The following is a 26,411-nucleotide window of genomic DNA, read 5'->3' as shown; positions in this document are numbered from 1 at the left end:
GGAACTCCTTTGTAGGAACTGTGTCCTTTTCTCTTGCTACTTTTAAGATTCTCTTCCTATCTTTAATCTTGGGTAATGTAATTATGATGTGCCTTGGTGTGTGCTTCCTTAGGTCCAACTTTTTTTGGGAATTCTCTGAGCCTTGGGAGAGTCCCTTTGGGACTCTCTTTTTTTTTGGACTTCCTGGGAGTCTATTTCCTTTGCCAGATTAGGGAAGTTCTCCTTCATTATGTTTTCAAATAAGCTTTCAATTTCTTGCTCTTCCTCTTCTCCTGGCACCTCTATGATTCAGTTGTCACAGAGATTACCAAACCTCTCCTCGACTTTTTGAATTCTTGTTTCTTTATTCTGTTCTGCTTGGATGTTTATTTCTACCTTATGGTCCAAATAATTGATTTGTGTCCTGGTTTCTTTCCTGTCATTCTTGGCTCCCTGTACATTTTTCTTTATTTCACTTTGCATAGCTTATACTTCTTCCTCTGTTTTCCAATCATATCAACCATTTTTGTGAGCATCCTGATTACCAGTGTTTTTTTTAAAAAAGATTATATTTATTTATTTATTTATTTATTTTTAGAGAGGGAAGGGAGGGAGAAAGAGAGAGAGAGAAACATCAATGTGTGGTTGCTGGGGGCATGGCCCGCAACCCAGGTATGTGCCCTCACTGGGAATCAAACCTGCGACACTTTGGTTCGCAGCCCGCGCTTAATCCACTGAGCTATGCCAGCCAGGGCTTTGATTACCAGTGTTTTGAACTGTGTATCTGATAGGCTGGGTATGTCTTTGTCACTTAGTTGTATTTTCTGGAGTTTTGATCTGTTCTTTCATTTGGGCCTTGTTCTTGTTGTTGTTGTTGTCGTCTTGTGCCTATAGTAAGGGGCGGAGCCTTAGGTATTTGCCAGGGCAGGGCAACCCATGTCGCTGGGTGGTGGCAGTATATGTGGGAGAGGGGTCTGAGAGGAAACAATGCTGGCTCTCAGCCAGCATTCAGTCACTTCCCCTGGCTACCCACAAGCAAATTGGGCCCTTCTGGTGCTGATTCCCACGTGAGTGGGTTTGTGTGTGTTCTAGAACCCTGTGGGTCTCTCCAACACTTCTGTGAGGCTGGGAGTTTCTCCCATGTCCACAACCCTCACAGGTTTCTGCAGTTAGAAGTTTTGAGGCTTTATTTCCCTTCACTGGAACCCTAGGTTTCACAACCTGTCTTGTTCCCCAGTTGTTCCTTCTCATTTATCCACATACAAATAGGGGACCACCTGGTCTGCTAGCTGCCGCCTTGTCAGGTCAGCCAGTTGCCTCATTGTTGCCAGTCTTCTTTGTCTGGTGGCCTGTCTCCGCCCCTCCTACCAGTCTGAATGAATATTTCTTCTTTAACTTCTTGGTTGTCAGACTTCCATATAGTTCAATTTTCTTGCAGTTCTGGTTATTTTTTGTTTTAAAATTTGTTGTTTACCTTCCTTTTGTTGTGTGAGGAGGCAAAGTGCATCTACCTATGCCTCCTTCTTGGCTGGAAGTCCTAATAAAGTTTTTCATACCTTGGGATCATAAAGCTATTTTCTAAAAAATTTTCCTAAACATTTAAAAGTTGTTTTTTTTTTTTCATTCAGCCATTGATTTATCTGGAGTTGAATTTTGTAAACTGTATGAAATAAGAATGTGATTTTATTTTATTTTTTGATACAAGTAAAAATTATTCTAGTAAAACTTATTCAATGGAATTTTCTATACTGGGAATGGGTAAAATTTTATTAGTCTGTTTGGGTTTGTTTTGCTTTTTGAGGGATCCGGATATTATCAGTTTTGAAAAACTTAAGGTATTCTCTTTGAATATTTTCTTTCCTGCATTCTTTTCATTATCTTTTTCTGGAACTCATACTAGAAATTGTTGAATCTTTTCATTTTATCTTCCAAGTTTCTTGGCTTATTTTTTATATTTTTCACATCCTTTATTTTTGTTTTGCTTTCTGTGCAACTCTCTCAGATTTAAGTTCTCTCTTACTAATTTTTCATTTAGCTGTTTCTAGTACCCTGTTTAACATTTCCATTAAGATTTAATTTAAATGACTATATTTTAGTTTATATAATGTATTTTATTCTTTTTCAAATCTATCTTATTTTTGCATGTGTTCAATTATTACTTTGTTTTTATTTCAGCATACTTGATTCTTGTCTCTGATAGTTCTATTACCTGATCTTCTGCCATCTGTTGATTAGTCAATTCTCAGTATTGTTGCCTTATTTATTTGTAAATTTTGGATTGTGAACTCATCTAAGTGGGACCTATTGGTGGGTATCTTGTATGACCTCCAGAGCAATTTTTATTTTTTTATTTAAATTTTAATTAATCAATTAATTTTTTTCTTATAGTTATTTTCAGGGACTTTAATGACTTCAGTGTCCTTAAGGCTCATAGCATGGTTTTACTATTGTCAGCTTTCTCTGAATTTCTGAAGAAACATGTTCAGGTAAGCAGACTTATTGGCTAGTTTTCCAAGAGCAATTTTTAATCGCTCTTGGCAGGACTTTGTTTTTTAATTAGATTTAAAAAAAATTTTTGCTCAGACATCTCCAGGCAACAGAATAGACTCATTATGATACGTTTTTTGAGAGATAATTATTTCTTCCATCCCAAGCCTAGGCAAAGATAAAGTCTTCCATTTTGGGATGGCATTTTTTTCCAGTATACCTTTTGCAGATAGGTAAAACCTTCTGGAACCTCTCGATTCAGGAGCCTCAGTTCTGTCTATTTCCAAAAGAGCTCCAGGACTTATGCATTACTCATGTCATGATGAAGAACTTAACCTTGGTTGCAAAGACATGCAAACAATGAAGAATTGTCTAGTATTATCAGCTTATTCTTACCTTTTTAATTTAAGTTTCCTAGTCATTTTTGGCCACTGTAGATTTCTCTTGCCTTATTATTTTTAGTTTTATAGCTGGAGTATCTTCCGGTTTTTACAGCTTCCGAATTGCCAGAAAGGGAAGGCTGTTTGTTTAACTCTTAAAGCTTAAGCCACTCTTATAAGGAAGAGTCTTGGGTTAGAAAGAAAGTGATTTAAATAGTAATAGAACCAAACAACTATAGTATAATATAAATGTGTTTACTTCAAAAATTAGTATTGTGCTTTTGTTTGCACTAAACTGTCTTTTCAGGAAAATAACTTACTCTTCACAGAAAATATTTTTATTCTTTCAATGGTTGGTGTCTACTAACTTCGTGACAGATAGCAGGGCATACCCTTCCAGTTTCAGTGTATTGACTACTGACCTATTTCTCTCTTTGCCAAAAGATAATCTAACCAATGTCTGAACTGGAAAAATGGTAATCAATGCTGTGCAGATCTTCCATGTGAAAAATGTGTCCTTAAAACAAATCAAAGAGAAATTAAATGGTGCTGGAATTTTGACAATGTGTTCATCAACTGCTGCCCATTAAAAGCAATTAGTCCCATTATTATTATTCTTTTTTTAACTGGACATGCAGCCTAATGGAGCTCAAAGGGCTTGAAGTCTCAATCTGATGTTGTATCTCTTTTCATAAGTAATTATGACTCCTGGGAAGACTCAATAGATATATCTACAATTATATATATGCATATGTTCACTTATTCTGTTAGAAATAGTATTCTGCTATTTATATTAATCTTCTAGAAAATTAATCTTTCTAGTTTGGCAAGCTTGGTTTACTTGGCAAAGACTGTACAAGGACACTCATTTGCATCTAATTTGGTAGAGAAATTAAAAGATGGTGTCCTTCATTCAAGTACACCTCTCCTGAAAGGTTACTGCAATAAACTTTGGGATAAGGTGTTCAATTGAGGAAAAAATAATCAGAAATTTGAAAATAATTAAAATCTTATGACTATACCAGAAAATTTCTATGCCCTTATCTTAGATGGCTAAGGGACCACTAGGTATAAGGATCAGTGAACAGTAACTATTCCCTGAGTCAAAAGAGATTATAAAAAGTCTGTTTTTTTCTTTTTCTAAATTTTATTTCTCAATTACAGTTTGCATTTAATATTCTGTATTAGTTTTAGGTATACAGCATAGTGGTTACTATGTACTATGAAATCATGTACTTTACAGGGTGGTCCCCCTCCCCCAATATTATAAGTACCTACATGACACCATATATAGTTATTACAATATAATTTACTATATTCCCTATGCTGTACTTTACATTCCTATGACTATTTTGTAACTACCAGTTTGTAGTTCTTAACCCCTTCATCCTTTCACCCAGTTCCCCAACCTCCTTCCATTCTGGCAACCATCAATCTTTTCTTTGTATCAATAAGTCTATTTCAATTTTGTTTGTTTTTTTCTGTTCTTTAGATTCCACATATAAGTAAAATCTTATGATATTTGTATTTTTCTGACTAACTTATTTCGCTTGAGCATAATACCCTCTAGGTCCATCTATTCTATCATAAATGGTAAGATTTCATTCTTTTTATGAATAGTCCATTGTATGTACTACATCTTTGTTAGCCAGTTGTCTATTGATGAGCACTCAGGTTGCTTCTATATCTTATCTTGGCTATTATACATAATTCTGCAATGAACATAGGAGTAAATATATGCTTTCAAATTAGCATTTTGAGTTTCTTCAGATATATACCCAGAAGTGGAATTGCTGGGTCATAAGGCAGTTCCATTCTTAATTTTCCGAGGAAACTCCATACTGTTTTTTTCATAGTGGCTGCACCAGTCTGCACTCCCACCAACAGTGCATGAGGGTTCCCTTTTCTCCACATCCTCAACATCTGTTGTTTTTTTATTTATTGATAATAGCCATTTTGGCAGGTGTGAGGTTGTATCTCATTGTGATTTTAGTGTGCATTTCCCTGATTATTAGTGATTTGAGCATCTTTTCATGGTCTGTTGGCCATCTGTATGTCTTCTTTGGAAATGTGTCTATTCAGATTCTCCATCCATTTTTTAAATTGGATTTTTTGTTTGTTTGTGGATTTTTGTGTGTGTGTGTTGAGTTGTATGAGTTCTTTATAAATTTTGGATATTAACCTGTTATCAGCTGTATCATTAGTGAGTATCTTCTCCCAATCAGTAGGTAGTCTTTTCATTGTGTTGATGGTTTCCTTTGCTGTGCAAAACCTTTTTAGTTTGATATAGTCCCATTTGTTTATTTTTTGTTTTTTGTTTCTCTTGCCTGAGGAGACATATCAGGAAAAATATTGCTAAGAAAAATGTCTGCGATTTTACCACCAATGTTTTCTTCTAAGAGTTTCATGGCTTTGAGTCTTACATTTAATTCTTTAGTCCCTTTTGAGTTTATTCTTTTTTTAATGATCTTTCAATTTTAATCATTTCTGTCATTATACCAGGTAAGGATGAGGACTAGATCTATTTTGTCTTTTCAGCTATAGCATCATATAGCACATTTTATTTACACACACACACATATAAAATTGTAACTCAAAAGCAACCAAGATTTTTGTAATAATGCTCTGTGGATAAACATTTAAAAAAACAAACCTTCACAGTGTCTGTAGCTACTGTTTTTTGGACTTCATTTGTATTTTTGAATTTTGAAAGTTAAAAAAGGTACTTCACAATATTGTTTATTTCTCCTTACAGGAGTTTTTGAATTTGTACCTTTGGAACAAAGTAATGGATTTCAGTTACAGATAAATGCTCAGAACTGTGTGCATTGTAAAACATGTGATATTAAAGATCCAAGTCAGAATATTAACTGGGTGGTACCCAAAGGTGGTGGAGGACCTGCTTACAATGGAATGTAAACTGCAACTAATTTCATTTGCAGGCAAGTCTGATAACCACTTTCTCTAAAATGTATGGTAAACTAACTTTAAAATGTTGAGAACTAACAAGTGTCAAAATATCTCACAGCATATTATTGATCATAATGTTCATAAAGTATCAGGCAAATAGAAATTTTATACACCTAAAAATTGTCCCATAAAAGTTACCAATATTTATCTTAAATAAAACTTTACTAGTGACATAGCATCTACTTAGCTCTTCTTCAATGATTCAGTACCAACAGCGGAATAAACTGTTGACCCTTAATGTATATTTGGACTCATCAAATTCAACTCTTCAAATATAATAAATGCATATTATAGACCAGAGGTTGGCATCCAGCCCACCACTTTTACTGGAACGTAGGCATGGCATGCCCATTGGTTTATCTATTATCTGTGGCTACAACTGCAAAAATCAGTTGTTACAGAATACAATGGTCCCCAAAATTTAGTAATCTGGCCCTTTAGAAAGCTTGCTGACCCCTGAACACATACGTGTGTATCTGTATGACCTGTAAGTATCAAACACCAGCACAAACCAACCACAGTGTGCAAAAAGCTACATTACAGAATCGAGGAAAATCATATAAAAAACTTAAGCTTTTGTCTGTTTATTCAACAAAGATGTATCTGTAGTTTAAAAATAGGTTGAACATCATTATTATTTGTGAATAATGTAGATAGCCATGAAAAAAATTGACTTCACTGTAGTTTGTAACACTTTTATTAAGAGTGAACAGATACCAGTATTTCTAAATTGTAAACAATGGGAACTATCAGAGCAAACACATTAAGCAACATATATTAGACAAAAAACCTTCAATTTTCTTTATTGCCTTTATACATCAATGTGTAATACTTAAGTATAACCAAATTCCTTATTAAGCAAACATTTTTATATATGCTGCCTTCTCTTTTTCTTTCTGTGCCTTTATCTTTTGTTTGACTTTCAGTAATTCTGCCTGGATAGCTTTATCTTCTGGTGCTATCTCCTGAGCTTTCTTAAGATCAGCCAATGCTTGGTCATATTCTTTCAATCCTTGCCATCCTTGAGCTCTACGATACAGTGCTTTGGTATTTGACAGGTCTATTTCAAGAGCCTCCAAACAACTGTCAATTGCTCCCTGCCAATTTGACATCTTCAGTCTGCAAGCACCAATATTCAGCATGCAGCTTAAAGCTACAGGTTGCAGCTTCAATCTATCTACTTCCTCAGTTACAGCCTTTGAACCTTCCACATATCTTAAAACCTTTGTGTATTTTTTAACGGCCATCTCCCAGTTCTGGGATTTGATAAAAAGGTATTTCCAATGTTTTTTAAGTCTTCTGTTACTAATAATATTTTATCTACATCTTTTAAATCTATATCTGCATCTTCAGGGAAATCTGGATGCTTGTCACCAGAACTATCTTCTGAGAATATTCTCCAATCATCCCCTTCCTTCAATTCTCCACATTCTGCAATAACGCATGATTTGGCAGGTTTTTCACCTTTCACTTCTACATTTTCCAGAATTCTTGCCACATCCATTCCTTTAATTAATTGGCCAAATACCACATGTTTCCCATCCAAATGAGGAGTCGGAACTGTTGTGATAAAGAACTGAGAACCATTTGTATTGCTGCCTGCATTTGCCATGCTCAATAAACCCTCCAGGTCATGCTTATAATAAAAATTCTCATCTTCAAACTTTTCACCATAAATACTTTCTCCACCTGTCCCATTCTGATTTGAGAAGTCTCTACCTTGAATCATAAATTTCTTAATAATTCAATGGAATGGGCATCCTTTGAAATGGAGAGGTTTCCCAGTGGTGGGTCCAATGTCTTTTTCTCCTATACACAATGCACGAAAATTTTCTGCAGTCTTGGGTACAATATCTGCAAACAATTCTAAGACAATTCGACCAACTCGCTCGCCTCCAATATCCACATCAAAGAAGACTTGGGGGTTCCTGGGGCTGGAGGGCTTAGTTTTAGGGGACGGGTACGACATTTTGCAGACGCATTTGGAAGCAGGTTCAGAGTACCTCGTGGCCACCTGGTAGCTGAAACTCTAAAGCCGAATTTATTCTTTTGTATGGTGTAAGAAGGTAGTCTAATTTCATTGTTTGCATGTATCCAATTTTCTCAACACCATTTAATGGCTATACTACCTTAACCCGTTGTATATTTTTACTTCCTTTGTCAAATTTTAATTGACCATGCAGGCATGGTTTTATTTCTGGGCTCTTTATTCTGTTGTATTGACTTATATGTTTGTTTTCATGCCAGTACCATGCCATTTGATTACTATAGTATTATAGTATAATTTGATTGGATAACATGATACCTATGACTTTGTTCTTTTTTCTCAAGATTGTTGTGGCTATTCTGGGTCTTTTGTGGTTCCATTTAAAATTTTGGATTATTTGTTCTAGTTCTGTGAAATATGTATGCCATTGGTATCTTGATAGGAATTGCACTGATTCTATAGATCATTTTGGGTAGTACAGACATTTTAATGATGTTAATTCTTTCTATCTCTGAGTATGGTGTATGCTTCCATTTATTTGTATCTTCCTTAATATCTTTCTTCAGTGTCTTATAATTTTCCAAGTACAAGTCTTTTACCTCCTTGGTTAAATTTATTTCTAGATGTTTTATTTATTTTGTGATGCAATTATAAGTGGGATTGTTTCCTTAGTATCCCTTTCTGATAATTCATTATTGGTGTATAAAAAGTGCAACTGATTTCTAAATATTTGTTTTGTATCCTGTTTCTTTACTATCCACTTATTGGTTCTAGTAGTTTTTTGGTGGAATCTTTAGTATCATGTCATCTGCAAATAATTACTGTTTTATTTCTTCTTTTTCAATTAGGATGCTTTTTATTTCTTCTTGTCTGATTGCTGTGGCTAGGAATTCCAGAACTATATTGAATAAGAGTGGTGAAAGTGGACAACTCTGTCTTGTTCTTAATCTTAAAAAAAATGATTTTAGCTTTTCCTCATTGTGTATGATGGTAGCTGTGTGATTATCATGAATGACCTTTGTTATATTGAGGAATGTTCCCTCTATTCCCACTTTGGTAAGTTTTTAACATAAGTGTGTGCTGGATTTTGTCAAATGCTTTTCTCTATTTATTGATATGATTGTGTGATTATTATCTTTCATTTTGTTTATGTGATATATCACATTAATTGATTTGCAGATATTGTACCAAACTTATGTCCCACAAGTAAATCCCACTTGATCATGGTTTATGATCTTTTTAATGTGTTGCTGAATTCAGTTTGCTAATATTTTGCTGAGCCTTTTTGCATCTATGTTCATCAGGGATATTGACCTATCATTTCCTTCTTTTGTAGTCTTTATCTGGTTTTGGAATTATGATAATACTGGCCTCATAAATGAGCTTGGGAGTCTTGAATTTTTTGGAACAATTTGAGAAGGATAGGTATTAGTTCTTTTTTGAATATTTTGGAAAATTCACCTGTGAAGCCATTTGATGAAAAATTTTGTTTGTTGGGAGGTTTTTGATTACTGCTCCAATTTTTATCATTGTACTTAGTCTGTTCAGATTTTCACTTTCTTCTTGATTCAGTTTTATTCAATTGTATGTTTCTAGGAATTTATCCATTTCTGTCAGAATGTCTAATTTGTTGGCATATAGTTGTTTGTAATATTTTCTTGTAATATAGGAAGTTTGTTTTAAGGTCACTATGACCTTGAAGCAAGCTGGAGCACAAGCATTCTCCACATCACTACAGAGAAACCACAAAGTGTTTTACATCTCCATTTCAATTAATCAACAAATTTCCACAATAAATTTTGAAAAAATACTGCATTTTATCATCAAAAGGAAACAATTTAATTCAACATAAGTTTATTGAGTGCTAACTCTTGAAGAGCTACTATAATTAATGGTAGGTTTACAATAATAAAAAAGATGTTTCTGCCTAAAATTGCTCACAGTGTAGACAGACTCTTATACAGGTAACCAAAATGCAGTGATAGAATGGATCTGACTAATCTGTGAACAGATTATATCCCTGTGATCATATTACGACTAATTCCTTGACCAGGAGTGATAAAATGCGGGGAGATGGTCAGACCCTGATTTACTATCCCAGATCTGCCCAGAAGTGTTTGTTATGCCATAATTTTGCTTGCATTTCATACCTCCAGATCCCAGTCATATTAATAGCCTATAAATTTGCCTTACCACTTTGTAGAATTGCCCAATTGCATGCAAACTCACTTCTCTAATTTATAGAATTAGTCTGTCTCCTAACTACCTCTGTTCCTGGACCCTCATCTCAACATTAAACTTCACCCCTACCCCCATTTATCCTCAATCATTGACTTTGTCCTCTTCTCCCCACCTCCATTCAAAAATCATTTACTCCTGTGTTGTCATTTTTGAATCCCTGTGGATTTCAGCAAGATGTAGCTAAAATTAAAAATGGAAAAGCACTCTTAGGAGGTGCATCCTCAGGGGTTTAACCCCCCATTAGTGAAAACTGCAAAAATAAACCAGGACCCTGAAAGAACTGCAGGTGGCAGTAGAGGAACAAGCATACTTTCTGGTCCTGGTGCTGAAGAAAACATACAGGAGTTCTACCTTCACTCCATTTTCTCCCATATCTGTATTATTTTCTCTTCGTGTTTCCATTTCTTTTATTTTTATCCCTAATTCAGCCATTTATCTTATCTCTCTCTCTTTCTCTATGTCTTCCCAATTGCTTTTGAAGGATATGTGCAAGCAGAGATATTGCTAGTTGTTTTTTTTCCTACTCATCAAGAAATAGCAAATCTGCCATCCTTTGTCTTTTCATCCATTTAAGCCATACTAAATAAGTGGGCTCTGGGAACTAATACAAGAAAATATGTTCTCTGTCATCTTTAATACAAAAATTATAAAAATAGTACTGAATGGGTAAAACTTGCAAAAAACTAATTTTAGGGAATTGCCTGTATTTTTAGCCTGTGGCTGGCATACTTAAATTTGTCAGAAGTGTCTATCCAACTGAGATCAAATCTGCTCAGCTGCTTGTTTTTGTAAATAAAATTTCATTGAAACATAACCATGTTCATTTGTTTATCTATAGCCTTTGAATGCTTTTGCATGACAGTGCCCATATGGGATAGTGCTGATTTAGGAAAAAGAGAAAAGAGAGAAGATGAAATTGCAATGGCTCTTAAAACTTTTTTTTGGAAGTAGCACATGTCACTTTCACTCATATTTTATTGGCTAAGCAAGTCAGGAGACAAAATCTGGAGAAGGAAGTGTATTATTCCTGCAGGGACTTCTGGGAGGCAAAGGCCTGGTTAGAATACTTCAGAGAAAACTCTGACAGTAATACAGTCTAGTACAGTGACTATTCGGCTTTTGTTAAGGGGTTCAATATGAAAATAAGAACTTCTACAAGGTTTCAGGACAGAAAGGCTAATTATTTTTGTCTTCTCTCCTCTTGAAGTATATCAAACAGTAAGAATTCTATATTAAGTACAGACTCAGAATTCTAGGTGTTCTGGGGATGGAAAGGGACCCTTTGAGCTTGTGGATTCTTCCCAAGACCTTTTCATGTTGCCCTTCCCTTTCTCAGCACTCATGGTACCCCCTGCCACCACCCCCCCTCCCTCCCCCACACTATTTGTTTTAAGAGTCTCAGGAGCCATCTCACTTGTTCCCTTTTGTCCTGGCAGCAGTTCCCTGAGAAGGAGATTTGAGCACAGATGGTTAACCTGAAGAGTTCTCTCAGCATCACCAGCTTGGGGAAGGGGGCAGAAAAGACAGAAGATGGTGGTCCAGGCAGTGCAGTAGCAGAGGTCTGCACAGATTCTGCAATGTTAGGGAGAGCTCTGAAGCTCTCAAGGTCTTTCCAGGGAGTGAGGAGGTGGGCCATGGGCCCAGGCACTCAGATTCTGTGTTGACCAGTCACAGGAGGGGGTAGAGTGAGCCCAGGAAGGGTGTGACATTAGGCAAGGGAGTTTTCTTCATTCTCTGGCAATTCCTGCAGGGGTGCTCAATTAAAAGCTGTCAGCACCAACATTCCAGCAACTAGAGGCCAGAGATTCGGCCCTGGAGAGTGGGAAGGGGATCTGTGCAAAGCACTGCAGCACTTATCACATCAAATCTACTTCAAATGCCTTTAGAAGTGCAGAGCTCAGGGTGCTCAGGTTTTCCTTACTGCCTGGATCCTCATCTCTAACATAGAGCTATTCAGCTCTAACATATCCTTTTCTGTTTCAGTCACCAACCCTTCCCCAAACCTGGAAATCCTAGGCCCCTGCCTCTTTGGATTCCCAGACTCCTTACTGTGCTCTTTGAAATTCACAGCCCATCACCAGCACACATCTCTATATTTGCAAATTCTTCTCTCACCCTTCCTTTCATCTTCTTGCTCTAAGTGCAACAGAGCTCTTCCCTGAGGCCACTGCTTCCCCAGCAGACCTGTTTTTGTTTAATTTGTTTGCACACAGCTCTTTCCACTTAAACAAAAATAGGTGTCTTCCTGTTCCCTACACAGTCACTTCCAGACCTTGCTCTTTCCCTCTGTAATACTCCTAGCTCTGCATCAGTCTCCTGTCCAGAGGAGTTGCCAACCACTCTCTCTCCTTGTTGCAGATCAATGGGTCATTCCCACTCATTCCTCAAAGATGTTTGCTTCCTAGTCTTCCTAACTCAAGTACTGTCATCATTTTTGTGATACAAGTATCCACACAGAGGATGCTTTTTAATACATTGGCTTCCTTGTTTTTTACCTCCCTTCCTAGAGACTACTTGCACCCCATCCATCATTACATTCTCCTTGTTCATAGTCTTGACCTCATTGTTATTAATAATTATATTTCATCCAAAATTCCCATTTTAAGCACCCTACTTTTCATCCATCATATTCTTCATATTGATTTGTCTAACTCGTTTCCTGTGGTATTCTAATACCAACAATTCCTGGACCCCTTTAGGACCTCAAGTGCCACCTTCATTCTGTCTGTCTCTATCCTGCTGAGAATCCATGGTCCATGCTATACACTAAATTAATTACATTGCTCCTTAGTTCTCTTCACCCAATAAAAAGTCCAACTTTTCTTTTCTTTTTTTTAAAGCTTTATTTATGTATTTTTTAATATATTTTATTGATTATGCTATTATAGTTGACCCATTTTCCCAGCTTCACTCCCTTCCACCCTGCATACCCCTCCCACCCACATTCCCCCCTTTAGTTCATGTCCCTGTGTCATACTTATAAGTTCTTTAGCTTGTACATTTCCCATACTATTCTTACCCTCCCCCTGTCCATTTTCTACCTACCATCTATGCTACTTATTCTCTGTACCTCCCCCCACCCCCGCCCCACTCCCCTGTTGCTAACCCTCCATGTGATCTCCAGTTCTGTGGTTCTGTTCCTTTTCTAGTGGTTTGCTTAGTTTGTTTTTGTTTTAGGTGTGGTTGTTAATAGTTGTGAGTTTGTGGTCATTTTACTGTCCATATTTTTTTATCTTCTTTTTCTTAGATAAGTCCCTTTAACATTTCATATAATAAGGACTTGGTGATGATGAACTCCTTTAACTTGGACCTTATCTGAGAAGCACTGTATCTGTTCTTTCATTCTAAATGAAAGCTTTGCTGGATAGAGCAATCTTGGTTGTAGGTCCTTGCTTTTCATGACTTGGAATACTTCTTTCCAGCCCCTTCTTGCCTGTAAGGTCTCTTTTGAGAAATCAGCTTACAGTCTGATGGGAACTTCTTTGTAAGTAACTGTCTCCTTATCTCTTGCTGCCTCTAGGATTCTCTCCTTCATTTTAATCTTTGGTAATGTAATTATGATGTGCCTTGGTGTGTTCCTCCATGGGTCCAACTTCTTTGGGACTCTCTGAGCCAGTGCAACTGGACAGGGCTTGAGAAAACCATACTTTTTAAATTTATAGACTTAGTCAATTTGGGCTGCTAAACGAAATGCCACAGACTGAGTGACTTACAAAGAACAGAAATGTATTTCTGACACTTCTGGAGGCTAGAAGGCCAAGATCAAGGCACCAGCATGGTCACTATCTGGTGTGACCATTCTTTCTGCTTCATAGGTGGCACTTTCTGATTGTATCCTCACATGGCAAAAGGGGAGAGGGAGATCTCTGGTGTAGAAGAGCCCTAATCTCATTTATGAAGGTTCTACTCTCATGACCTAAGTGCCTCCCAAAGGCTTGACCTCTTAATACTATCACTTTAGGTATTAGAATTTCAACATAGGAATTTTGGGAGGACACAAACATTCAAGATGAAGTCAGAGAGGTGGCTGTGGACCAGATTACATTGGGGCTTATAAGTCATTATAAAGACTTTTAATTTTACTTTGAAAGATATGGGAAGCAATTGAAAGGGTTCATTTAATCAGGAGTGATGTAATTCAACTTATATTTTAAGTGGTTCAGCCTAGTTGATCTGTGGAAAGTAAATTGTAGAAAGGAGAGAGTGGAAGTAGAACAGTTAAGAGACTGCTTCTGTATAGTCCAGAGAGTAGAGTTGGAGGTGATGGGGATGGATAGAATTGGAAATGTCTTAAGAATAGAGTCAAGAAGATTTACTTATAGATTGGATGTGAGCTGCAATAGGAGAAATAAGTAAAAATATTCCTAAGTTTTGACACAAACAACTGGATAAATTCAGTTGGTATTTAGGGAGAAGGAGGAAGAAAATGGGGAGAAGTCATGGCTTAATAGGGGAGAGATAAAGTTCTGTTTTGGAAAACTTCAAGTAACTTCCAAGTACAAATGTAGCTTAGATATATGTGTTTGGGGTTCAGGGTAGAACTAAATGTATAAATTAATGATTCATTGGCATATGACATTTAAAACCAGCAGGCTGAGATCATCAAAGGAGTAGCAGGAAAAGAGAAGATCCAAGAACCAAGCCCTGGGACATTACAACATTTATAAGTTGGCAGGAAGAAGAGGATTTATTAAAGAGGCTGAGACTAAGTAGCCAGGGTTAAAGGAGAGCAAGAGTGTGTTGTCCAGAAACCAAGAGAAGAAATATTTCAAGAAGGAAACAATGGTCAAATGTGTCACACCCTTCTGATAAGTAAGATGAAGAAAAAAATTGATCATTGGCTTTGACAATGTGGGGTCATAGGTAACTTTGATGAGAGCAGAGAAATGATGTAGTAGCTAGAGGAGAATGTGAGGACAACAGAGATATTTTAAGATGGACGCATGTGTAAATGCTAATTGAAATGATTCAGTAGAGAGAGAAAAGTTCATAATGCAGGAGAAAGGGAGATATTTGCAAAATTGTAATTGTTGAGTATCCAGGAGGAAGTGAGATGTAATAATGCACAAGGACCAAATTTATTGTTATAAAAGGGAAGACAAGGCCTGTGGCTACAGGTGCAAAAAGTTAGTAGATAGGTTGACAGGGATTTTTTTTTTTTCTCATTGAAATAAGAAACAATCATCTGATCAGAAAGAGGTGCAGGGGTTTGGGAGGTTTGAGAAAGACAAGATACAAAGTTGTTTAGGAGAGTAGGCTTGATAAAAGTGCACAACAGGGGACATGAGGGTCAGCCTGTTGTTTGTGGTCATGGTTTTACAGAATGACTGGTCAGCACAATTGTGTTTTCCTCTAGGCATATTCAATTGCACAGGTGCAGGTGAGGAGTGGGGGCGGGGCAGGGGAATGGCAGCAGAGAGAGGGAGAGAAAAAGATAGAAAAAGAGAGTTAGATTTGGTCAAGGTTGGAGTTTTTCAGGTAGTTATGACTAAAGGAGAGATGAAAATGGAATTAGGGATTTCTGCAAAGGAGTGCTTATAGTACTGACCATGAAATTTGAGCTCAGTGTGAAGAGAAGTGAGGATGTGAGTAGGGGGAATAAACAGTGAAAATGAGGTGCCAGTAGGGTCAAACACTGGTAGAGTTGGGGTATGAGAGGGAGTGAGCTGATGGAAGGAGAGTGGAGTGCTTGAAACTAGAATTTTGGATGGGATGCACCTGTTGGTAATGACAGGGGACAAGGGTGTGACCATGTAGAGGGGTGTGGCTGAGGTGAGATGTGGGACAATATCCTTGTTGAAGAGCTAAAGATTGGCAGGCTAATGAGTTGAATGTATTTCCTACTATATGGGGTGTTGAAATTCCAAGAATTATGAAAAAGTATTGTGGAGAGAAAGTGAGTTAGATCTAAAATTTTGACTGAATTGGAGGCAGTGACTGTGAGTTCTGTTGACAGTTACAGTAATTAGAGGTTGCAAGCATTTCCTAATACTAATTTTATGAGGTTGGCTATTTCATTCAATCAGTGTAGGTAGGTCTGTTTATTTTTCTAAAAATAGGGAAGTCATCCTCTGTTCTAAATTCTATATATCTGTCAATCTATCAAATCATGTTTAAAACTCCTCTGGTAACCCGAGAACAGTTCAACTATAAGTGTTTCGAGTTTCTTGACAATATAAGGATATCTATTTATTTCAGACTATAATGTATAATCTTGCTAATTTAAAGGGTATTTTCTTTTTTCCTTTATATTAAATTTATTGGAGTGGCATTTGTTAATAAGATCATATAAGTTTCACGTGTACATTTCTATGATACTTAAAGATATTCTCTTATGGCTTAAAAGAGAAATTTGGGGCCTTTCTGGGTTAAAAGAGGTGAAAGATCAGGAAGGAAAAGACAAAATTTAGTTCTACAAGTGCCTATTAAGTACCAACCAGGGAAATTTGGAATTAATGTTGTTTCAGGTTTTACCATGAAAGAGGGAAAATTGCATGACTTTATGAAATGAGTCAACAAAGAGTCTTTGCCATTAGAACTCTAACTGAATGAACATTCTCATGTTTCAGAGAGGATTCCCTCCCTCTTTCATTGGCCCTTGACCCTGTGTCATTCTTCTACCAGAGTACTTTTCTCTTTGCAACACAGTAATTTACTTTCTTCTCTACTACCCTGGTCTGGAGTTGGAGTGCCCCAAAGGAAGGTTTGTTTATTGTTCATTCACCTTTGCACCCATCTTCCAGTGCAGGGCCTAATATATCAGTCACTTGATTAATATCTGATCAATGCAGGATCAAATTATCGAATCTATGAATGGAAGCAGTAGCTACTCATTTATTTACTTTAGCATCTATTAAATAATAACCATCTTGTAGTTTGTAGTCACTGTATGAGTTAGGTGTTTGTAGGTAATATTTAAAGTATTTATTTGAATTGCATTTGAGGAGAATTACATGACTAAGTAGTTTGTGTGTTTGTTTGTTTTGCTAAGTATTTTTATATGATTGCTGGTTCCTACTGAATGTTATTTCCTCTTTACTCCAGGTTTCTATTGTATCTTACAAATGTGCATGGCAACATCTCCCCTTGCACAGATTCCTTCTGATTTGAACTTGCATCACACCAGCACAGCATTTCCAGTACTCTAGGCCTTTTGGAAGCTCTGGAGCCAAGAATCCTCAAAATGTTAGAAGAGTTTTGAGGAATTGTGCTCCTTTTTAGCCATTCTTTGCAGGAGTTCTGGACTGTCATCTCCCACATAGGACTTTGGTGTGTTAGGGTGAAATGTGAGTTGAAGGAGCCTCACTTTTTTTTTATTTTTAACTAATGAAAATTTTTTATTTTATTTTATTACATTTCTAATTGAAGAGTAAGCCATTTGTCCCAGACCTGGAAATAATCAGTGAAGCTGTGACATAAACCCTCTTTTCTGACAAGCCAGGCTTGTTCTGGATACCTGGAATGGGGACAGTGGGAGCAGCTGAGACTCATGTGCAGGACGAAATCATTCACTGCCTCACCTTTGCCTCTAGGTCAGTGATTTTCAAACTTTTTTGCCTCATGGAACACAAACTTAATTACTAAAATTCTGTGGCACACCACAAAATATACTTTTTGCTGATCTGACAAAAAAATAGATATAATTTTTATATATTCATGTTGGATGACTATTATTGTGCTAGCAATTGTCATTATTCAATTTGACAATCTAAGGGAAAAGAGGTCAGTACCCCTGACTAAATAGTCAGGTACTGTATGTTTTAAAAATTCTTGTGGCACACCGGTTGACAAATCACTGTTCCTGTGGGCTAAGACCAAAGGCAAGTCTCTCCCTCTATGGATCTCTCTGTAAAATAAAGGGGTTGATTCAAGAGGGCATGGCTGTTTTTTTTTTTCCACCTGTATCATTCCTAAAATGCATGCTCTGGACTTTTTCTTTTTCCAGTGCCGGTTGTTCTTTCAGCTCTAAGTGAGCCCTGCCCAGCCACTCTCTTTTCCTCTTTGAGATAATATTTTAGTTGAAATCTTCCCCAGTTTCCACCTCAGTCCTGTGGTTTTTTTTTTTTTTAATTTTTATATCATTGTTTTCTTGTTCACATCTAATCTGGGTTTGTTTATAAACCTGGAGAAATTAAAATCGAATTGACATACATTTGCTGAAGCAGTAATCTGAGCTACACACTGGGGACACTTACGGGAACAAACACGTCCCTGTCTCTCAGGCTCACACAGCTTGGCAAAATGGTGACTTCACTCATTGCTACAGATTACGTTTTAAAGATCATCAGTGTTTATGAGCATTATTTCTGTCTCCAACAGGGGAATTTTATTTATGCCTTTTCAAAAGGATAAGAAAGTTACCAGTAGCTATAAACACAAATGGTGATGAACATTTTTCTCTGTTTCTTTGGTGCAAAGACAATAGGTACATTTTTAAAGATTTTATTTATTTATTTTTAGAGAGAGGAGAAGGGAAGGAGAAAGAGAGGAAGAGAAACATCAGGTGGTTGCCTCTTGCACACAACCAGAACTGGGGACTGAAGCTGAAACTCAGGTCTGTGTCCTGACAGGGAACCAAGTTGGTAACTTTTTCCTTTGTGGGATGATGCCCAACCAACTGAGCCACACCGGTCAGGGCCCTTCTATTAGTATTAATTTAATTGGACTACTTCTGTTTTGCAGAATTGTTATCTTATGGTGATATATTATTTAACGACAGGAGAAAACATTATACTCAAGAGTTAGAGAGGATACAGCCCCAGTGAGCTGTGTGGACCAGCAGTGCTTTTTGAGATGAAAGGAGAAGGCAACTTGGGTGTCTTAGCTAAGGTTCTGTGGCTCCCAATGAGGGTGGGAATTATTGAATTATTTTGCTGACATAGTGTTAACCCATTAAAGATTTTTGAGAAGCAAAATTTTAACTGTACCTCTGTTCCAAGAGAATAAACTGATTTTTGAACAAAGGGAAATTGTCTATTTTCACTGTAGGAAAGAGTTGAACCAGAGTAGGTGCTGGCAAATGGCAATATCCTAGGTTCCCATAGTGAGATTCATTCTGTGACTTAATAATAAAACAGTCACAGAATATTCAGTGACTAGATACTTCACCATACACAGAAAAATATGTCCAAGGAAAAATTTCAGTAATTTTTGAATGGCTCTCACTTCTACTCCTCTCCATTATCTTAAATATTAGATAACTGAAAATATTATATTTTACATACTATAGTTGACATTTGGTTTGTTACTCATTTTTGCTGTGGTTTTTAGTAGTTTTATTGTTTATGTATTAATTATTATTGACATTTGTCACTAATGAATGGCTATGTAGAAAAATTATATCAACTTCATATAAGATTTAAAAAACACAAGAAAATGTGCTTGCTATTAAAGATTATTTAATTAGAAAAACTGTGATTTTAGGAAACATCTTTTTAAACATTTTTATTGGGGTGATATTGGTTAATAAAATTATGTCGGTTTCAAGTGTACAATTCTATAATACTTCATCTGGATAATATATTGTGTGTTCACCACCCAAAGTCAAGTCTCCTTCTGTCACCATTTACCCCCTTTCCCTCTGGTAATCACCATACTATTGTCTGTGTCTATGGGGTTTGTTGTTGTTGTTGTTTTTGCTTAATCCCTTCACCTTTCTCACCCAGTCCCCCTGAGCACCCCCCCACCAGTGTCAGTTTGTTTTCTGTAGCTATGAAAAACAACTTTTTAAAATGTAACTTTTCCTCTCTTTTACCGCTATCTTTGAGCCCTTATTTCCTTTTCTTAAATCTCTGACTCCTAGAAAGTAGAATATCATTTTGCTCACTTTTGTGTTCTTTTCAATTCCACATGCCTGACGCAAAGGTAGCATGTGATAAATGTTTGGTTTTAAGCCATGAATTTTAGAAAAACCTTGTGATATAAGCAATTAAGCAAATTATTGACCTATTTGGTATTCAACAAAAGAGGTAAAGTGATTTGCCCATGGTCATACAGCTAACAGGTGGTAGGGCTGGATTCAAATTCAGGAAGTGTGCTCCCAGAATTCCCCACTTGGAGTCAGGTGTCTGAATTAGTACACCTGTTTCCCTCTTCCCTCCCCCCACAACTGATATTGTCTCCCTTTCCCTTAGCAGCCCTGATTTTTACACATGTATCCGTACCTCCCTCATGCAAGCTATTTGCTGTGGGGAAACTGATTTCATTTCTGGCTACTGAAATGGAAAATGTAGCTTGGGTCTACCCCAATGATGGGTTCTCATTTCTTGGCCAGAGCTATTGTATTGTGGGTGGGCAGTAAGCCTGTAGGCCATGTTTGCTAAGGAACTGGTGGGAGAGAAGTATCCTCTCTCTTCTGGAAAATCTTTGGTTAATGAGGTTTTTTTTCTCTATCCTTAGATATGAATGGAAACAGCCCAGGCACTTGTAGACAGCCAAAATAGGACCACTGGAAGTGAAGCAGACATTGCCAAGGGCAGACAAATGCAGAAATAAACCTGATCTTGGTGAGCAACTGAGTCAAATCAACCCTGAAACCAACCCTGCCTCTAGCATTCAGCCTTGTAAGCCATTACATCTCTTTGATTGTTTAAACCACTTTGAAGTTATTTTTTTTAATCACTCAGTGGAAACTATTTATGGCCATAATTTGAAAAAAAGATTCTATCTCTTTCTCAAAAGCTATCTGGTTAGAGATTTGACCAGGTACAGCTGTTATGCTTGGAGAGAATTAAATCTCAGTACTTAAGAGCTATGTGATAACTAGTTCAAGCTATATTTACAACTCTATATTTAAATAAAACTTAAATGTCAGGTGCCTGAATATGAATATAAAAATATCAGGACGGGCTGTTACTGCAGCTGAACTCAAATTATGGCTCCCGTAGGGAAAATCAATACTTTTCTTTTAAGCCAAATGGCTTATTATTTGTCCTACATGTACTTCCAAAGGACAAATAATAAATGGCCAAAGAAAATATTTTTAAAATACTTCCACAGAGGATAAAAATTAGAAAAAAAATACTACTTGTCTGTTATAGTAGTTGGAAAAATGTTCCTTTAAGCTCTTCCAATGTAGGACCTTGCTTCTCTCCTAGAGTAGAGCCGGTTAAAACACTTTTAAAGTGGAGGAATCGCTTGTTCATGATTATAGACACAAATTTAAAGATAAAGACAAACTCCAAAGATTTCAATGGTCCTAAACTTTGAACTAGGAGAGCAGTGCTTCTATTGGTACTAAGAAAGTCAGGAAACCAAGTATCTTAAGAATAATGGTGGGTATATTGATTTTTCCTGTTAGGAAACCTTCTAGACCCTGTTATTACAAGGTTCCTATTGTATTTTCCTTTCCTTTCCTTTCCTTTCCTTTCCTTTCCTTTCCTTCCCTTCCCTTCCCTTCCCTTCCCTTCCCTTTCCCTTTCCCCTTCCCTTCCCTTCCCTTCCCTTCCCTTCCCTTCCCTTCCCTTCCCTTCCCTTCCCTTCCCTTTCCCCTTCCCTTCCCTTCCCTTCCCTTCCCTTCCCTTCCCTTCCCTTCCCTTCCTTCCCTTCCCTTCCCTTCCTTCCTTCCCTTCCCTTCCCTTCCCTTCCCTTCCCTTCCCTTCCCTTCCCTTCCCTTCCCTTCCCTTTCCTTTCCTTTCCTTTCCTTTCCTTTCCTTTCCTTTCCTTTCCTTTCCCCTTCCCTCTCCCCTTCCCTCTCCCCTTCCCCTTCCCTTTCCCCTTCCCTTTCCCTTCCCCTTCCCTCTCCCCTTCCCTCTCCCCTTCCCCTCCCCTTTCCCCTTCCCCTTCCCTTCCCTTTCCTTCCCCTTCCACTTCCCTTTCCCCTTCCCTTTCCTTTCCCCTTCCCCCCTTCCCTCTCCCCTTCCCCTTCCCTTCCCTTCCCTTCCCTTCCCTTTCCTTTCCTTCTCCCCTTCCCTCTCCCCTTCCCTTCCCTTCCCTTCCTTCCCTTCCCTTCCCTTCCCTTCCCTTCCCTTCCCTTCCCTTCCCTTCCCTTCCCTTCCTTCCCTTCCCTTCCTTTCCTTTCCTTTCCTTTCCTTCCTTTTCTTTCCTTTTCTTTTTTCTTTCTTTCCCTTCCTCCCTTCCTCCCTCCCTCCCTCTCTCCTTTCTCTCTACTTCAATTTCTCTCTTTCTTTCAACTCTAAAGGCTTAAGACTTTTCTTTCCAGCTTGGAAAGAATTCCTTCTTTCACCTCCTGGTACTCTGTCTTAAATAGTCAAGTAAGAGGCTTAATAAAATTAGGAAGAAAATGATGATTTCCTGCTTTTGTTTCATTTGTATTAGAAAGAATAGAGGGTCCCAAGCCATTTAATGTAATGGACTCAATATCTGGAGAGGACTGCATTTCAACAATTCACTATAAGGAAGAATGGTTTGGTTTTCAAGGTCCCTTGACGATAGAGAGCTCCAGCTCTGGTTGCAAGTCACTTACCTCTAAGAGGCATAAATAATTGGCAACTGATAGAAAATAAAGCAGGTAATCTGTAGAAATGCGTGAATAAATTAAAATGAAATACAACCCAAGACTCCAACCCTTAAGGCCCCACTGAATGCTGGTTCTCAGTCAGCTAGTAAGATTTTAATTTATTTTATTATTATAGTTTATAACAAAATATAACTCATTCACTTTTTTACATTAATCCTCCCTCCTTCATAAAAATGGCATAAATGATGATGACCTACATTAAAGTAATTAATTATCTGCCATGTGCAAGATTGTAGTGATAATCTATAAATAATATGTAATAAAAAGTTTGTAGAAAATTAAAATATAAACCATTAGCTTTGAAAAGAGATATCAATGTTTAAATAAAGTTGGGTTTGTTTTCTTTGCTCATGTATTGAACTATTGTTTTATCTGCTTGAGCCACCTAGTGGTGATATCCATGAAATATTATTTCTCATACTACAAAATAATATAAAACTAAGTTTCCAACTTAATGGGAATGAACTGAGTAAAATGAATCATGGTCATTTTATATATTCAGATTTTTAAATTAATGTTTATTTATTGGTAGAAGGTTGACTATTATAAAATAAATTATAAAAGTATAACTCTATTTTTTTCTTCTAATACAGGCCACTTAACCAAGAAAATAAAAATTATAAGAAACTATAATAATTGATGAAGGGGAAGGTTTCAATGTATATTATAAAGAAATAGCTGTCAAACTTTTATTTTTTAATTTAAAAATATATTTTATTGATTATGCTGTTACATTTGTCCCATTTTCTTCCCCTTTATTCCCCTCTGTCCTGCATAACCCCTCCCACCATCACTCCCCCACCTTAGTTCATGTCCATTGGTCATACATATAAGTTCTTTGGCTTCTCCATTTCCTATACTATTCCAACCTCCCCCTGTCTATTTCATACCTGCCATTTATGTTTCTTATTCCCTATACCTTTTCCTCCATCCTTCCCTCTCCCCTTCCCACTGATAACCCTTCATGTGATCTCCATTTCTGTGATTCTGTTTCTGTTCTAGTTGTTTGCTTAGTTCATTTTTATTTTCATTATTTTTTTTTAGTTTCAGTTGATGTGAGTTTGTTGTTTTACTGTACACATTTTTTTAATCTTCTTTTTTTTAGATAAGTCCCTTTAACATTTCATAGAATAAGAACTTGGTGATAATGAGCTCCTTTAACTTGACCTTATCTGGGAAGCACTTTATCTGCCCTTTCATTCTAAATGATAGCTTTGCTTGATAGCGTAAGCTTGGATGTAGGTCCTTCTCTTTCATGATTTCGAAAACTTCTTTCCAGCCCCTTCTTGCCTGCAAGGTTTATTTTGAGAAATCAGCTGATAATCTTATGGAACTCCTTCATATGTAACTGTCTCCTTTTCTCTTGCTGCTTTTAAGGTTCTCTCCCTATCCTTAATCTTGGGTAATGTACTTATGATGTGCCTTTGTGTGTGCTTTCTTGGGTCCAACTTCTTTGGGACTCTCTGAGCTTCCTGGACTTCCTGGAAGCCTATTTCCGATGTCAGATTGGGGAAGTTCTCCTTCATTATTTTTTCAAATAGGTTTTTGATTTTTTGCTCTTTTTCTTTTCCTTCTGGCACCCCTATGATTTGTATGTTGGAACGTTTGAAGTTGTCCCAAGGTTCCTAAGCTTCTCCTCATTTTTTTGAATTCTTGTTTCTTCATTTTGTTCTGGTTGAATGTTTATTTCTTCTTTCTGCTCCAAACCTTTGATTTGAGTCCCAGTTTTCAGCCTGTCACAGTTGGTTCCCTGTATGTTTTTCTTTATTTTACTTTTCATGGCCTTCACTTTTCCCTCTGTTTTGTGACCATAGTCAACCAATTCTGTAAGTATCCTAATTACCAGTGTTTTGAACTGTGCATCTGATGGGTTGGCTATCGTTCATTGCTTAGTTGCATTTTTCTGGAGTTTTGATCTGTTCTTTCATTTGGACCATTTTTTTTTGTTTGTTTCAGCTTGCCTGTTATGTAGTCAAGGGTGGAGCCTTGGGTATTCACCAGGGTGGGGCAACCCATTTCACTTCGCTGTGGCACTGTATGTGGGGGAGGGGTCTGAGAGGAAACAATGATGCTAATTCTTGGCCCTCAGCTGGCTTTCAGTCACTCCCTCCACTACCCACAGTCAAATTGTGCCCTTCTGGGGCTGATTCCTTGGGTGGGTGGGCTTGTGTACATTCTAGGATTCTGTGGGTCTCTCCAACAAACTCTCCTTAGAGGCTGGGGGTTTCTCCCACTGCCTCGATCTGCACAGTCTTTTTTCAGTCAGAGGTTTGAAGCTTTTTTTCCCTGCACTGGAACCCTGGGCTGCACAGTCTTTCTCACTCCCCATTTGTTCCTCTCAGATATCCACACACAAATGTGGGATTGCCAGATCTGCTAGTCGCCATCTCACCCTGTCCACCAGCTGCCTCCTTGCCGGCCCTGGACCTCCGGCTGCTGCCTTTCCGTGAATCCTCTCTGCCTGGCTTCCCTGTCTCCATCCTTCCTACCGATCTGGATGAATATTTCTTCTTTAACTCCTTGGCTGTCAGACTTCCATACAGTTTGATTTTCTGGCAGTTCTGGTTGTTTATTGTTTTTTAATTTGTTGTTGTCCTTCTTTTGGTTGTGCAAGGAGGCACAGTGTATCTACCTATACCTCCATCTTGGCTGGAAGTCTCTATCACGTTTTTAGTGAACTAAAATGACTACTACATTTTAGAACTAATCGTATTCAAATGTAGTCTTTGTTAAGTGGTCTTTGGTGTAGTCATGTTTTCCAAGCCTGTCTTCCAGCCAGTCATTAGTCCCATGTTTTCTCATACTTGAGGAACAAAAGTTAATCATCAATGTGCTCAGTGGTCCATTAGATAAACTTCATACTTAAAGTACATGGTGACTAATTTTAAATTTCTTTAACTGGGAACTATAGTTCTCATGTTGTCTCTGCTCTGTAATAACTTCCAGCAGAACTGAATCAAATGCTTACTGTTAATGTCATGTGTTAAAATCCATATTCATCTTTGCCTTGTTAACTTTTAAGAAGTTTTTTATTTGTTATTCCAAGAATGTCAGGTTCTTTGGTTTCCTGCTTTCTTAAATTGTATATGTCTCTAAATAGTTTTTTTAAATATCAGAATTAGTACAAAAAATGATAGATTTACCCTCCTTCAATGCACAGAGCTTCCCAGTTGGTACAATTACAAAGCTATGATATGAAATTAACAGTGAAAATAGTCTCTCTTTTGAATAATTCTGTTTCTCTGAAATCTTCCCATCTCATATGTACTTTTCTTTGGTAATCAGAAAACAGGTCATTTTCACAAGTAGTTCCTAGAAGCAAAGACGTTTGGAAGAATGAAGAGTGTCAGCTTGAGAGCAGATGAAACCTTTAAGGAGTGATTGAGCAGAATCAAAATGAAGTAAGCTTGAAGAGAGGAGATGTTTCCTTGATATGTAAGGCATAGGGAGATCTGTGAGGGGAGGAGGCAACTGAGGGATGATTCTGCTGTGAGCACATGGTGGATGTCTATTATTTTGCCTTTTATTTTTTTCTGGGAATGCTGTCTTTCTAGACAATGCAGAGGATTTTTACACACAGCCAAGTAACTTGTTCAAGTGTACCACGGAAAAGTGCAGGTCCCAGACCCCCTGAGAATCAGGGAGATAATGATCAGGAGAGCTCAAGAAGACCTAGTGTTCACCAAAGCAGGGTAGGTGACCCCATAAAAGTCATAAAATACTGAAAGGTGTGTCCATGTGTATGTTTAAAGAATCCCAGGAGGATGTGGAATTTTCATCTACCCTAAAATGCTCATCACAGACTATATGTTTCCTTAATTTCTTTTCTCATCATTAAAATTTCTATAGTGATGACTAACATTATTTTTTTCCTTTTTAAAGAGAGGGA

General features: G+C 37.3%; 1 protein-coding gene and 1 non-coding gene across 2 annotated transcripts; both read right to left on the bottom strand.

Moving 5' to 3' along the window:
* Positions 1–2,359: 2,359 nt before the first annotated feature.
* LOC114493705 lies at positions 2,360–2,489 on the bottom strand. Its single transcript, XR_003684312.1, has one exon. It is a non-coding gene; the product is annotated as a small nucleolar RNA SNORA33 (small nucleolar RNA).
* Positions 2,490–6,397: 3,908 nt separating this feature from the next.
* On the bottom strand, positions 6,398–7,823 carry LOC114492279 (peptidyl-prolyl cis-trans isomerase D-like). The gene is given in 2 exon segments (XM_036023303.1): positions 6,398–7,087; positions 7,090–7,823. Coding segments are annotated over 2 exon segments (1,113 nt in total). The 5' UTR covers positions 7,786–7,823; the 3' UTR covers positions 6,398–6,670.
* Between the last annotated feature and the right edge of the window lie 18,588 nt (positions 7,824–26,411).

The sequence above is a fragment of the Phyllostomus discolor genome, chromosome 1, assembly GCF_004126475.2.
Source record: "Phyllostomus discolor isolate MPI-MPIP mPhyDis1 chromosome 1, mPhyDis1.pri.v3, whole genome shotgun sequence".
Classification (NCBI taxonomy): Eukaryota; Metazoa; Chordata; class Mammalia; order Chiroptera; family Phyllostomidae; genus Phyllostomus; species Phyllostomus discolor.
The sequence above is the reverse complement of the archived record's forward strand: the minus strand, read 5'-3'. Positions and strand labels throughout refer to the sequence as shown.